Source organism: Podarcis cretensis (genome assembly GCF_951804945.1).
Source record: "Podarcis cretensis genome assembly, chromosome: 6".
Classification (NCBI taxonomy): Eukaryota; Metazoa; Chordata; class Lepidosauria; order Squamata; family Lacertidae; genus Podarcis; species Podarcis cretensis.
This window is the reverse complement of record NC_137175.1, coordinates 13,420,974-13,436,664: the sequence shown is the minus strand read 5'-3', so window position 1 is coordinate 13,436,664 and position 15,691 is coordinate 13,420,974. Positions and strand designations below refer to the sequence as shown.

At 43.3% G+C, this 15,691-nt stretch overlaps 1 protein-coding gene across 4 annotated transcripts in view; it reads right to left on the bottom strand.

Moving 5' to 3' along the window:
* Nucleotides 1-15,691, bottom strand: part of SYCP2 (synaptonemal complex protein 2) — a 55,279-nt gene that overhangs the window by 14,821 nt on the left and 24,767 nt on the right. For 3 of the 4 annotated variants that reach the window (XM_079978840.1, XM_079978841.1, XM_079978842.1), the window contains exons 22-33: nt 14,795-14,928; nt 14,343-14,704; nt 12,700-12,824; nt 12,464-12,500; nt 12,073-12,146; nt 11,933-11,990; nt 5,245-5,300; nt 4,585-4,636; nt 3,720-3,885; nt 3,164-3,228; nt 2,422-2,601; nt 1,443-1,644 (exon numbers count right to left, since the gene is read on the bottom strand). In XM_079978840.1, coding sequence (XP_079834966.1) covers nt 1,443-1,644; nt 2,422-2,601; nt 3,164-3,228; nt 3,720-3,885; nt 4,585-4,636; nt 5,245-5,300; nt 11,933-11,990; nt 12,073-12,146; nt 12,464-12,500; nt 12,700-12,824; nt 14,343-14,704; nt 14,795-14,928 — 1,511 coding nt within the window. The remainder of the gene's footprint in view (nt 1-1,442; nt 1,645-2,421; nt 2,602-3,163; nt 3,229-3,719; nt 3,886-4,584; nt 4,637-5,244; nt 5,301-11,932; nt 11,991-12,072; nt 12,147-12,463; nt 12,501-12,699; nt 12,825-14,342; nt 14,705-14,794; nt 14,929-15,691) is intronic. The other variant, XM_079978843.1, reaches the window with a different exon arrangement.

Genomic DNA, 15,691 nt, shown 5'->3' with positions numbered 1-15,691 from the left:
TCTTTCCCAGTCCTCTTTTGAACTGGAGATTTCTGCGATCTCAAGCATGTAAAACGTGTTCTTTGATTGTACAGAAACACAGCAAGCAATATTATAACACTGAATACCATCAGTCCATCTGGTTCATATGTTAAACCATATTTTAAAATAAAACACATTCTAATGCAAACAAGCAGCATGACAGTGTGTGATGTTCAGTAAGTATTCGATTTGCTTCTCTCCCAACCCTGCCTTTGCCATGCTGGGAAGAAACAAACTAGAGCACTGGGTTACTGGTGTATGTGAACCACTCTTGTGATTTGCTTCTTTCCAAACAAGCCACAAGTGGAATCCAATTACTGCTTGTGGCATGTTTAGGTGCAACAAACAATGCCCGTACTTTGGATACTTTCTTCCAGTGCGACAGAAGCAGGGAAAGAGAAAAGTGGACACTGCTGAGCAGTGTGAACCAACACTCTGCTTCTGCATCTAAGGCAAGCCACTGACTGGTAGTGACTGTCTAGGGTTTAAGACAGATGTCTTTTCCAACACTACCTAAAGATGACTAGGACTGAACCCAGACTCTTTTTTAATGCAAAGCATGTGCTCTGTCAATGAGCTATGTTCATTTGCCATGCAACTATCACCTTTCTCCAGTGATGACACATTGCATTCCTTGACACAGAATTCATTTCTTGCAGTTTTCTAATTGTTTTCTTCCATAGTTTTTACTCACCAGACATTACACTTTTCATCAGAAAAGCACAATGACTTACCTAGACTGTCAGTAACAGAGTGAGTGAATTTGTTATCTCCTGTTGCTCTCTTAATTTATCAGATCTAACTTCTAAGTCTGGCAATTCAGAGGTAGCAGGAAAGAAACAGTAAAGAAAGTACAGTACTATAAAAATCTAGAATTACTTGAGTCTAACAGATACCCAGTAGCTTTTGGAGGGTAGCCTGTGTTGCGTAGGTACCAGTAAAATATCATTTCCCCTTCAGCATAAATTGTAGGTTTTCAGCAGCTCTCCATTATTCTTAGAAAGTCTGCCCCCACCCCCAGCCTACAGAAATTGGTTGTTTTCTCTGAAGTGGTAGACAGGACTGCTTCTAGAAGAGGAACATCAAGCCATGTTCTCCAAATTAAGACATCTAACAAGAGCTATTAATAGGTGTCTATCCAGTGAATAGTTTCCTGATGGTGCCCCAGCTGCAGAATCACAGTGTTAAGAGATGTATGGCAACAAAAATCACAAAAAACTTGCTGGGTTTCACTGTTACAGTTTAATTTTAGTTATCTCAAAACTGTTAAATATTGTGTGTTATAAACGACTGTTAGGTTTCTTTGTATTTTATGATTATATAATTTTATAATGTTTTAATGCTTTGTTGTACCAGTATGCATGTATTTAAGTTTCAGTTACACACAATAACAAATATACAAGTAAAAATATAAAACTTACCTCTCAGTGTCTCAAAAGAAGGTAGGCTCTCAGACGAAGACAGTGGTGATAACTCCATTTGTTGTTTCGGCACATTATCTTTTGATTTAGTGGACTTTTTTACTTGCTGTACCTTTTTTATTTTGGTCACCTCACTGGAAGCAACACACTGTTGTACCTTTGGTTGATCAATAGCTTTGTTTTTCATACTTTTGTGTTCTGGCTGGAAATACCAAAAAAATAATATCTGACACATTTCACTAGATACTAAGCACGCTGGAGATTTTATGCTGGAAACAAAATTAATAATTCAAATATTAATTCAAAAATATTGGGCCGGATTCACTTAATGAGCCTCATCAGTGGAAGCCCTGCAAAAAGACTTCCACTTGTACAATGGGCTTTTCCATCCTTCCCCCAAAAAACTGATTTGGCAGGGGTGTGTGTCAAAAGAAACCTCCGGAACAGCACACAGGGCAAGAAGAAGGGGCTAATCATTCTCTCTGGCAAACTTAAAGGCTTGCACTGATGGAAAACACATCACATAGTGACACGGAATTCCACTCAGTGTTTTACCATTAGACAAAGTAGGAATCCAAGAGTGTAACTGTATTTCTATCATGCTATTTTTGCCCTAGTATTTTTCCTGTAGCATTTCAATTTCTCCTTCTTTAACCTGGTACTAATATTCACACATTTCTCTGCCTTGTATGTTTCCTGGAACTACAATCTATCATGGGCATTTATTTGGTGCTTAAAACAACACTAAATTTGTACAATTACAAATTCAGAGTGCTAGGGAGAAATGGGATCCTTACCCTCTGCTAAAAAAATGTTTTCTATTATTATATTATTACAGCTTGATTGTTTAAGATCAGTTCAGATTAAGGGCATATCAACATATTTACAATTCTTTTTATTTTACTAGGGAGTCTTTAAAATGCAAACTCTAACAGAATCTAAAATAATTAATAACGCTGCACAAAAAACTACAACTTACACGTTCTTTTAAAATGTCTTTCTTTGGTAAGTGTACTGTTTCCTCTTCACTTTCAGTTGATGAATCTGAGAGTTCTTTATAGCATTTTTTGGCTAGTGCTGCTTTTCTGGGTTGTCTTGATCTGGTTGGTGCTGCTTTCCCCTCAGCATCATTATCACATTGATTGGTAGAAACTGGTACCTTTATTTATTCCGACAATGCACGAACATGTTAATGGAGATGTATTAATTATTTGACCAATGAGCACATTCAGAATTTTGAGGAAGTGACATGGGGGCCAACCACAAAATGTGAGGTCTGTGGGGGGCATGGAATAACACAAAATGGCTCCCTTATCTAATACTGGCGTGTCGCTAGTAGCAGGAAAGTATAACAGAAGTAATGGGGAACGGGCAGGAAAGGCTAAGGTGAACACAAGCAAGGAAAACTAAATCCTTGCTTCTACCCCTTTTTTTTAATGAAGAGAAAACAGGCAAATCAATGTGTGGAATTCATTGAACAGGAAAAACTGGTAAATCTTGAGTAAAGATAACAGGCCAGAATAAGAGTTCAAAGAAATTATAGGTCTGCTTCAAGCAAGGCAGAAAAAATGAAATGAAAAATGGCCAAACAGCTCCTCCTTATATTGCACAGCAAACTGAATCGACTTTGCTTATGTGATCACATTATTTATATGTCTTGTCATATGGATAGACTCAGTATTAATGCTTCTAAGATATACAGTTTGAACGTTTTATCATACCTTATCATTTATGATTTTCTTCTGTTGAGGTATTTCCCCCATGCTTGGTGATACAGAATATATATCTAAAACAAAACAAAACAAAACCTTACAACATCAAGTGCAAAAGAACTTCATTTAGGCCAATTATGTTCTGCTTCACTACTCAGAACAAATTTTAAAATCTTTGATTCATATGTCATTAAACATACCCTAGATCCCCTCAATGTAGGTACATATAGTCATTTAAAATGTGAAATCAGAGTACCATTAATGAACAGGAACTCTAACCTGTCATTCCTGATCTACAAAGTTTGTTCCAGTGGAGTATATTGAAAAGTAAGCGATATACTATTTTCAGATTTTACCCAATCAAGAAACAACAAAATATCACTAGTTCCCCCCCATTAAATCTGTCAGGGAAAAATATAATACCCAATTCTAGAAATTCATCTGACATGTTTTAAGTATACTACACTGAAAGTCTACAAGACAGCAAGATAATAAGACATTTACTCTCATAGAACAAAGTGAAGATTGTTACAGCTATAAACTTTGTAATATATAGATTGCATACTTGTATCCAGAGTTTTAGACTTCTGTTTTCTGGGTCTGCTATAGTCAACCAGCTGCAGTTTAGGTTTTCTATTTGATTCTCTTAGCCAGCTAATATCTGTCCTGTCATCTCTATATTCTGTATCTGTGTCACTGAAAAGGTGCTTCTTGTTTTTATTAGTTCTGTTCTATAAAATAAGGAAACACTGATAAACCATTTACTGACATTAAATTTGTAGGAGCCTTTCCAGCTAAATTACTTATGACTAAGTCCTTAAATAAGTCAAACACTGAAGACAACCAAAACCAATGAAACTAGTTTGCCATGACTGATTTAAGCCCAGTGGTTGTCAAAATGGCCAACTATGGTCCTGGGTAAAATTATTTCCCAAATGCTAACCAGTAGCTAAACCTGGGTCCATAGCACTCTCATCATAACTTAACACAGCTTAGCTAACACCATATTATAGCAGAAAAGGTGGGTAGGGATGAGAAGGGCGGAAATACAATGGCTCCCCCCTTGGCAAATTCTCATTTCTTTTATGGCAGACCAGAGGGACGACGTTCCGTCTCAGGTCTGCCCAAGTTAATTCTACCCCTTCTCTCCTAGTAGCTTTTTGATTGGCTAACAGAAGAACAGAGTGGCTGCTTTGCTCCATGCTAGGCAGCCATTCATTGCTGTTGCAGCCCCTCCTCCTCCACTTCCAGCACACAGAAAGGCTCCCCATGCAAGAAATCTGGATTTGTGCGTATATTAATCTATGGCTCATATTCATGATTTGTAGATGGCTTCTTGCACCCCTTGTATAATATATTTACTGAACAAACTGTTTTAAATATTGGGGACTTTTTATTCTTCTTCTTTTGTATTCCTGGTCTTTAAATACCTTCTTATCTTGCTTCTTTTGGATTATAATTTCCTCTTTATTTGCATGATTCCTGAAACAAATATAAAGTAAATCATGTAAAAATTATACCTAAAGTAGGTACTCTATTTGGATTAATTTGTTTTTTGACTACTTGAATATCTGGAAAATCTTATCAAGATACAACAGGGGCCCACTATCTACACTTCTGGAAACAAGTGAATATGTTTTTGTTCCAACAAGCTTTCTCAGGTGGATAAATGGGTCTTTGCTACAAGTGTCTGTTTTAGCCTGTTTCAAATTTATGGGCTTTTTATATTTTTACCTATATTTTTGCTGTTTTATCGTACATTGTCTCGAGATGGTTGTGTAAAATACAGTCATACCTCTAGTTGCGTTAGGTTCATGTTGCGGATTTTTGGGTTGTGTATACTTCTGGGTTTCGTCGCGCATGCATGCGCAGAAGCGTTCTGCACACTTTGCGCAGGAGCACTCTATTGTGTCACGCACAGAAGCGGCACTCTACTTACGGACTTTTCAGGGTGCGAACGGCACCCCGAAATGGATCGTGTCCATAAGAGGTACCACTGTAGTAAACAAATCAAAATATATGTACTTATACTTTTATTATCATAAGGTGGGTTAAAAGGAATTTGGGTCTAATGATCTAAGTATGCTTACTTTTTCTTTGGAACATCAGTACTAGCTTCCAGTTTGGTAAGATGAAATTCTTGGATCTAAAATGTAAATACCAAAATACATAAATCAAAAGGAAATAAATCAAATCTCATTGCAACTTTTTTTTCCTTGTTCATCTCTTTTTGATGGTTATTTCACCCAAGCAATCATGTATTTTTATTTCCTTTTTGTAATGTAATTTACAAAAACAGACTGTATCCTTCTGCAAAAGACTCTAGAGACTTAGTAAAAACTACTGAAACAGCATAGGAAATACTACAATTGTTTTTCCATATCCTCCATTAATCCAGTCTATTTTGTATATAGCTGTAGCAATGCATAGGGTTAGATACTGATAAGCCCCTTCAAAATAAACACCTTTTACATGGTTCCAAATCTCATTATGAACCTCTGAAGTAGCAAATATCCCTATTAAAATGTTAGAGGCATGGAAAATATAATCAGCTCCTTTCAATTTCATATATCCTTATAATATTATGGGTATCTGAGGGAATCACGTTTTCCATACAAAATCATTCTGCCCTTTGAATAAAGCATGAGGTGAGCTGCTTCGTGCAGCCTGCATTCCACCCATTATAACTGCCATATACACAGATTTCATTTGCCATTATTGCTCTACTGCTGGAGTGAAATATACTCAGAGTCGCAAAATGATTTCATGCTCTTTATTCAGCTCATAGTGGTGAGGAGGAATGAATGTCCCCTCAAGTATCTGCTTTATATACATTATTTACACAATGGGCTGCACATGATTGTTTAATTCCAGAATTCTACTGTAAGCCAATCAGGTTGTGGATTCACTTCAATCTGGAGCATGATTGGGTGGTTCCTGCCAACCAATCATACTGCTGCATTGTTCTAGGACCAATCAGATTGCTGCATTCTGAATCCTATTGTTCTAGGACCAATCAGACTGCTGCCTTTTGGATCCTATTGTTCTAGGACCAATCAGACTGCTGCCTTTTGGATCCTATTGTTCTAGGACCAATCAGACTGCTGCAGTTTGGATCCTATTCGACTCAGTACATAACACCCCTCCCCTCTAAGTTCCAGTCCTGCCCGGGAGGTTGCATTCATAGTCCTCAAGGTACGCTGGCGGCCTACGTGTGCGTTGCGGCCTGGGGTGTTCCCTCGTCCGGGGTTCAGGTTCTGGCTCGTGTTCCACGGATGCTGGCTGTGATGGGGCTGTTTGGTCTTGCGCAACCGGCTCGCTCAGTCGTGGTTCTGGTTCCGGTGTCCTTTCGGCCTCACGAGTCCTCTCTGTATTTACTGATTCTGCCTTTCCTGCTGGCCCCTGCTGCTCTATGAGCCTCACTGCCCTACTGTTCCCTTGGGACTCCTCTGACCTGTCCTCCTCCTCCTGGTTTTCTCCCGGGAATCGTCGGCGTATCTGGTCGCAGTGGCGGCGCCAGCATTGCCCCCCATCTGTTAGCACCTTGTACGACACGGGGCCAGTGACCCTGGTGACTGTGGAGGGTACCCATGCAGGGCCTGCCCCAAAATTCTTTGCGTACACTGGGTCCTGGGCCTCGAAGGTCCGGGGGTTCCTGCCTTCCCCCACCACTACCTCATCCTGAGCTCTATCGGGGTGAAGGCGGTCCAATCTGATTGCAAGGCGCCGACCCATTAGTAGTTCAGCGGGGCTCCGGCCAGTCGTTGAGCTGGGGGTGCTGTGCTGTGCTAGAAGGAATGTGGCAAGGCGGTACTCCCAATCCCCTTATGTCATGCGGCGAAGGGTTTCCTTGGTGGTCCGCACCATGCGTTCTGCTTGGCCATTGGTGGCAGGGTGGAATGGCGCCGAACGGATGTGGCGGATGGCATTCTGCGCTGTGAAGGTTTGGAATTCTCCTGACGTAAATGCAGTCCCGTTGTCTGAGACGAGAGTGTCAGGGAGCCCGTGGGTTGCAAACAGCCTGCGTAGTACCCGGATGGCTGCAGACGTAGAAGTGGATGGTACCAGTGCGACTTCCAGCCATTTGGTGTAGGAGTCCACCACTATGAAGAATGTTTTCCCCTGAAAGGGGCCAGCGAAGTCCACATGCAGGCGTGACCATGGTGCTCAGGCGGACTCCCAGGACTGGACTGGGGCCCTTGGGGGATCTGGGCGGGATTCTTGGCAGGCCTGGCAGTGTTTGACCCAGGCCTCTATCTCTCCGTCGATCCCCGGCCACCACACATAACTCCTGGCAAGGGCCTTCATTCTTACTACCCCTGGGTGTGTCTCGTGTAGGGCTGTGAGGACCCTTTTGCGGAGGGGCTGGGGAACAACGACCCTGCTTCCCCATAACAGGCACCCCTTGTGGGCCAACAGTTCATGTTTGCGGGTTGTGTAGCCGGCGAATTCTGGCCCGGGGCTGCTGCTGGGCCATCCCCTCCACACCCAGTCCAGGACCCGGGAGATGATCCTATCTTTCTTGGAATGGTGTGCAACTTCTTGTGCCTGAATGGGGCGGTCGGGAAGCAGCTCCAGGCTCATAACCTCTTGTGCAGGTGCTGGGTCGGGGCCTGTTTCCGGTAGTGGTAGCCTGCTGAGGGCGTCCGCATGGCCCATCGCCTTCCCAGGGCGGCGAATCAGTGCATACTGGTAGCTGGCAAGGAAAATTGACCACCTGAGGACGCGAGGAGACAGCACTTGGGGGGTCTGCTTTTCGGGGGCAAACAAGCCAAGCAACGGTTTGTGGTCAGTCACCACGGTGAAGGGCCGCCCGTACAAGAAATCATGGAATTTTTTAACTCCCTTCACGATTGCCAGACCCTCCTTGTAGATTTGTGAGTAGTTCCGCTCGGTTGCATTGAGTGTCTGGGAAAAGTATGCCACTGGTACCTCTCTTCCATCTGGGAGTTGGTGTCCCAGGACAGCGCCAATGCCATAGGGTGAGGCGTCGCATGCTAGCACCACCGGCAGCCTCTCGTCGAAGTGTGCCAAGACCGAATTTGAGACAAGCAAGTCCTTGACTGCCTGGAATGCGGCCTCCTGGCGCTGGCCCCACACCCAAGGGGCCCGCTTGTCCAGGAGCCTGTGTAGGGGCTCCGCTACCGCCGCCTTGTGGGGAAGGAAGGAATGGTAAAAGTTCAATAGTCCCAAGAAGGCCTGCAGTTCAGTCTTGTTCTTGGGCGCTGGGGCATCACAAATGGCCCGTACCTTGTCCCCAGTTGGGTGGACCCCTTCTGCGTCCACCATAAATCCCAGAAAGTCCACCTGGGGCACTCCTAGTAGACATTTTTCCCGCTTCACCTTGAGACCCGCCGTCTGGAAACGGTGCAGAACGGTGCGGAGGCGGTCCTCAAACTCCTCTGGTGTGGGCCTGGCAATCAACACATCATCAAAGAAGGGGGTGACGCCAGGAATCCCTTTAAGTAGAGAGTCCATTAGATTCTGGAATATGCCTGGTGCCACGCTGACACCGAATTGCAGCCGCTTTACCCTGAATGCTCCTCTGTGCGTCACAATCGTCTGTGCCTCTGCTGTGGCCTCATCTACTGGCAGCTGTTGATATGCTTGGGCCAAGTCCAGCTTGCCAAAAATTTTCGACCCAGCCAGGGTGGCAAGGACATGGCTGACCACTGGCACTGGGTATGCATGGGCCGTGAGGGCCTTGTTTATGGTACATTTGTAGTCTGCGCAGATGCAGACTGAACCATTAGGCTTGACAGGTGTGACGATTGGGGTTTCCCAGGGGGCATTAGGCACCGGTTCCAGCACTCCTTGCTCCATGAGCCGGTCCAATTCCTCATCGATACGGGGTTTCAGGGCGAACGGGACCCGGCAGGCCTTGAGCCTGACCGGTCGTACTGCGGGGTCAAGCTGTAGAGCAATGGGGGGGGGCGTATACTGTCCCAATTTCCCGTCGAAACCCCCCGGAAATTCCTTGCATATGGCATCCACGTCCACTTGTAAGCTAGTGTGGTTCACCCCAGTGACAGCTAGCCCCAGTGGTCCAAACCATGCCAATCCCAGTGGGCTAATGTAGGGGCCCTTGACCACAAGTAAGTCCAGTTGCCGCGTCCGCCCTCGGTATTGCACCCTGAAGGTCCCCACCCCCATTGTGGGGACCTTACGTTTCTGGAAGTCCCGGAGGGTGAATGGGGCCGGCCTGAGTTTGGGACCCCCAGTAGGACACAGTTTCCTTAAGGTCCTTGCCAAGATTATGGATAGAGTTGAACCCGTGTCAAGCTCCATGTGGCATGGGGCCCCCTCTATCTTTACCTTTACATAAATTTTCTCTACGTTGGGGTGGGGCAACTGATATACCTGAAAGTCCGTGAGCTCCGTCGAGTTGCCTTGGTGCGTTGGGCCCCGGGACCTGGGGTTCTTGGATTGGTCATCTGATGCCTGGCGTCGGGTGGGCCGAGCCCGACACACCCGGGCGATGTGTCCCACTTTTCTGCACTGCCTGCACTCTGCATTGCGGAAACGGCAGGTCCTCCTCTCGTGACTTTCTCCACAGCTTGCGCAGTTCCCTCCTTCTCGTCGAGGCAGCTGTGGTATGTGGGCTGCTTGAGTGCGCTGCTGTACTCGGTGCACCTCCTCCCTGTCAGATCCTGAGTCGTCGGTGAGGTCTTCGTGGTGGACCCTCGGTTGGGATGGCGGACTCGGCCGTGCCTCTTGCGTTGACCTCTCGGCAGCTTCCGTTGCCAGGGCCTCCTCCAGAGCGACCTGGAACGTTAGGTTCTTCTTAGCGTAGAGGCGTCGTTGCAGCTTCTCATCCTTCAGTCCACCGACGAGGCGTTCACGAAGCATGTTCTCCAGCTCTGAGAAGTTGCAGAACCGGGCGGCTTGGCGGAGAGAGGTCACAAACCCAGTTATGGTTTCCCCAGGGGCTTGCCGCTTTGTGTAGAAGGCATTTCAACGAGCCACCACTGAGGGCTGTGGCGAAAAGTGCCCCTTCAGCTGTTCCATTATTGTTTTGTATGGAACAGTAGCAACGTCTTCAGGCGCAAGGAGAGCCCGGGCGATTTCAAATGTCTCCTCTCCGCAAACGCTGAAGAATATTGCCCTCTTCTTGGCGTCTTCGTCAGCGGCGACCCCTTTGGCTCCTAGGAGGAAGGTGAAATGGGAGGCGTACGCTTCCCAGTCTCCAGATGCTGGGTTGAACGGTGTGAAGCTGCTGTCGGTTGCCATTCTGAGTTCCTTGTGTCCCGGAGCTGAAGCCTGGATACACGGTGCGAGGCAGCGGTGCGGCAGGTGGCGGTGCTGCGGTGCTGTGTGTGGCAGTCAGCTCAGCGGGATCCCACCTTCGTCGCCAGTGAAATATACATAACATGGAGTTACTCTGCCAGAGGAGATCCTTGCAACATTCATGTTGTTTTAGGTGGCAATAGGAACACATCTTTTTCTCTGGGCTTCTAGTGACTGTCACTCGGAAGCAGTGAGCAGGTGGATAGACAATGACAGGCTATGGTGTTTGGACTATCAGTTTTAATGCAATCCTTTTATTTCTGTGAGTGATTTTATTTTATTTTATTCTGTCTATGTTTATCTTTGTGTGCAAAATCTCTTCCACAGTTACCTATGATGCAGATGGGAATCTGAATGCAGAGCTAGCAGGATGAACTCTTTGATGTATTTGATGCACCTAAATCTGAGTGTCCTGCTTGTTGATTAGTTGTCTGTGGCTTGAACTGGATTAATGTATTATCATTAATTTTTTTTTTTTAAAAAAATCATTATCACCAAAGGAGCATGCTGAACAAAATGTTTTTTTTTAAATATGCCAAACGGTATATGTAAAGAAAATGAAAGTGGGCCAAGAATATGTTAAAATGGTGTTATAATTATTTATTTACCTAAGCAATCATTCATTTACATTAAGTGCAGTTTGTTCCCTCTAAATTTCTCCCAGTTTGGGGATATGTCTGGAGCTGGAGCCAGAAAATTTCAAAGGCACATGGTGGCAAAAAATATAATAATGAAGTGCACAATTCAAAACTGTGCTGTTGCAGGGGATACAATTAGGAGCTCCCCTTCTGTCAATGGTGGGGCGTTGCCACTATGGGGGCCTCACTGTTCCTGTTGTAAGCATGGGTGTCTTGGGAAACTGTTGCTGCTGGCAGTAGTTAGTGGAGGGCTGCAAAACAGGGTGTTACAGAGGCAGCGCAGGGTCAGCTATGGATCCAGAGTGAAGATATAGCATAAGGTTAAGGATGCTGCATTGAATCTGCGCTTCCCATCATTAGGACTGCTCTTCCCATTATAACGATACTCCCAAATTGACTGCCTTATGTGGGCTGCTATACCCTACCTAATGTAGAGCTGTCCCTCATGTGACTGTGCAGGTGATCATCTGTTTATAATTAAAGGTAAAGGTAAAGGGGCCCCCTGACCATTAGGTCCAGTCGCGGATGACTCTGGAGTTGTGGCGCTCGTTTTGCTTTACTGGCTGAGGGAGCCGGCATACAGCTTCCGGGTCATGTGACCAGAATGACTAAGCCACTTCTGGTGAACCAGAGCAGGGCACGGAAACGTCGTTTACCTTCTTGCAAGAGCAGTACCTATTTATCTACTTGCACTTTGACGTGCTTTCGAACTGCTAGGTTCGCAGGAGCGGGGACCAAGCAACAGGAGCTCACCACGTTGCGGGGATTCGAACCGCCGACCTTCTGATCAACAAGCCCTAGGCTCTGTGGTTTATAATTAGTAACACATTATTTGCTACAATACTAATCTTACTCCAAGTTTTACTGTAGGTTCATCAGATCCACTCAGATTAAAGTTGTAGACATCGTCCCTATCAAAAGAGATAAAACTCTGTTCAGTATACTCTTCATAATCTAAATTATTGTACTTGAATGAGATGGCGCTTTACTTACATAAGGTGCCCAGTAGTTACGTTTAGCAAAGTAGTAGTTTTTAAACTTCTAGAACTTCTGCTCTGACTTTTTTTCTAGGCATAAAAGAAGAGTTAGCAAAAAAACTGTATAGTGGCATTAATACTCCTCCTCAACTCATGCAGTCCTCTTTTACTTCAACAAGACTTATTTAATTATATGAATATTTAAAAGTTGCTTTTTGGCCTCATAAGGTGCCCCCAAATAGGTTCAAAAACTTAAAGATGAAATATCACTGAGGATATCAGTAATTACTAATAAGTGGTTGAGTCAAACATTAAATTTACTATATGAATGTATTTTTATTCTTACATATTGAAAAAATTGTAGAACAAAATTTTAATATACCTCTTTGTATAGAAAAACAACATACCTTGCAAACACTGAAACCTGATTTATTTAAAGATGTGCTGTAAAAATAAGTAAAAATAATATAATAAATCTATTTCATACCAGAAAATTCATTAGTAAAAAACATTTGCTTTAATGCCATGTTTTAGGGGAATTAGGTAATATAGAAATTAAAGCAAGATCAGTAAAATGTTGTAATTCTAAATAAATTACTAGCCTGCAAGTAACTACTATAAAAAGAAAATATGTATAGAATACCTCCTGTTAGCAAAGAACTGGCACAATTTTCTTGTACTTTTTGCACCATCCCTTCCTTTGTATCGGTTGCTGATTTTACTTAGTAACATTTCTGTAGTTTCCATCATTTCTTTTTGTTTTGCTTTCTGTAATATTTTGAAAATAATTTGTTAAATTTACCAGAAAATCTGATTAGTAAAATAGTACAGCTTCTACAGCACCGTTCAGAAAGTAAAAGGTTTCTGTATACTAGTAGGAAAATGAAGAACATTCATGCAACACGCAGGAAATCTCTGCTCCACTAAAGCCATTTGCAGTTATGATATTATCAGCAGTAAGGAGATAAGTGTGCATAAAGCTGAGCAAAAATGGTTTGGGAGTTATTTACTGGAGTTTATCAGCTGGATGAACAAGAAAGCTTTTGAATGGAATCTTTCCAAAACCTTTTTTTAAACAAAATCCAGCAAACAAGCAATCTTCTCCCCCATTCACATTAGTTCTCTGTAGAATTACAGGGTACGTCTCTTCCTACATTTTATTTTGTAGATCAGGGCTGGAATCAGAGTCAAGGATGGTGGAACTGTAGCCCAACAATATCTAGAGGGCACCATGTTCACTATCCCTGCTGCAGACAGTCTCCATTAAGTGACAATAATTTTAAACACGGGTTTAGGTACCAGGGCACTTGTAGATGCAGTCAACTTTAATGATGACGTTTATGAAGCATTTACCAATTTTAAGGAAAAATATATTTTGAAAGTGATAATGTTTAGCAATTCACAACCTCTTTGAAATAATATTTTAACCTAAATAGCTTTTATGTTATCTGTATGTCATGGTTTGGTTGAACACAGAGGAGTGGTGGGAGAAACCAGCTGGGGAACCCAGTCCAGAGTGGTGGTTGGACAACTATAACCACAGGGAGAAGAATGGGAAGAGGTGTCAAAAGTTGAAGGGTAACAGGGCTCAGTGAGTTGGGAGCTGTGGGAGACAGACAACATGAATCAAAGGCAGAAGCTGAAGCAGACAAGTGGGAAGAGGGAGGTTCAGAGGCAGAGATGAGAGTAATGGGTATCTCCACCCCTCTGCTGCAATAAACTCCCCTTCCCCCTGAACCAGAAGAGATATGAAACCAGAAGAGGTATGCAAAGGCATCATGGAAGTTTTAAATGGGTGGCGTTTTACTGTGTTTTTATTATTTTGATGAGAACCGCCCAGAGTGGCTGGTGCAACCCAGTCAGATGGGCGGCATATAAATATCATCATCATCATCATCATCATCATCATTTATTCAAGACAAGCTGCACAGAGGTGCAGTCTCTGATTGCTTGAAGAAGCCCTGGAGGAGAAACGGATGGCTGTAGGCAGGCGGGACTTTTAGTCTCGGCAGCTGATTTCATGGAGTAGGACCTACAGGGCATGAACTGCTGTGCTCATTAGGCCTGAAACACAGACAAGTTTGTGAAGATCATGTAGCTTTGGAACTGTGTGATTTACTGACCAGCTTGGTGCGTGACACTGTACCAATTTGAAATCTTAACAAACTGGCAGGGTTCCTTGATATAGTGATTATATACAACTTATTTTAAAAATCTGAAAAGTCATGACTATGATTTCCAAATAGAAAAGTAATTCTGAGGCTGCTTTGCCTTCTCTCATTTTACCTGGTCTGTTTTCTTGTCAGTTCCTTTTCCAAAAGAAACATCAAAGCTAGCGTCATCATTGGTGTCCATAACGAATTCTGAGTGTCTTGAACTCGTTGTTGCTTTAAGTGATATTTCATGTTTATCAGGAGCAAGCTTTATGCTGTTATCTTTTGATATGCTCTCATCCAAATGTTTAAAACTGTTCCGTGACTCTGTGCTCTTTATATTGCCAGTTTTTTCTGGTATTTTACTGATTTCATTGTATTGCTGCTCCACGATTTTTCCATAGCTATGATGTTTGTTTTTCAGCCCTGGAGAAGGCATTTCAAATACTGACGTGAACACTCTTGGCTTGACAGCTTTACTACATGAATTAGGACCTAATATACACACATACACAAAATGAAGTTAAAAAAGGGATTTTAAGAAAAACCCGATTTAACACTTAATAAATGAAGTAAAAGTTTAACCTTGATAGTCTGTATTTCCCAGTGCGCTACTATTCTGCTTGTTACAATGTGATATTATCTGCTCAGGTACCCAACACTTCTGTTTTTTCCGAGTTCTAGCTTCTGCAACAGAATTTTCCAGAATGCCAGGTAACCTAAATAAAGCAAATGGGGAGAAAATCCTACTTTTATCACTACTGTATGTGGTTGTCTCTCCCTGCTTATTAAGAGGCTTTGTGAATCATAGGTCTGTGAAGTTTTGGGCTCTATTGCAATGAAAAGTGCTCCAGAAAAACACTTCTCTGTTTTTCTTTGGACCTAAGGCCTATAGACTACTGTGAACCAATTGCTCAGAAGCCGCAGAGCTAACCTGATTGTCTGTATAAGGCAGAGTAAAAAACTTTAAGGTTCCTCGCCTCCAGGAAACACATGAAATCTGTTATGAGTGGCCTGCCATCTTCCTGAAGAAATGCAAAAGCCATTGGTGTCTGCTCTGCTCCCCTGCAAAAAATGTGGAGGCTTTGAAAGAGTAAGCCTGACTTTCTCAGCAAACAGCAATGCCTTCTCCCAAAGCAGTGCTCTTAGACACAAAGTCATCTACTGCTTGCCTAGCAAGTAAAAGCCTGGCTACGATGGGAAAGTAGAAGACACAGAGACTATGCCAATTAGTTTACTCTCAGAAGGACAGTTATCTACAGAAAAAATCCCACCTCTTGAGTGACAAACCTGTAAAGATGGAAAAACACAACCAATGAAAACAAAAAGACAGAAGTATAAGGAAGAAACATAGATAAAATAAAATATAAAAGTGGGGGGGGGGAGTTCATTTTTTTTCCTTCACAGAGAAAATACTTAGCAAAGAGCAGTTCTCCAAGCAAGTTACTGCTGGGGTGGTGAAAGAAGAATAGAGTTAGAAGA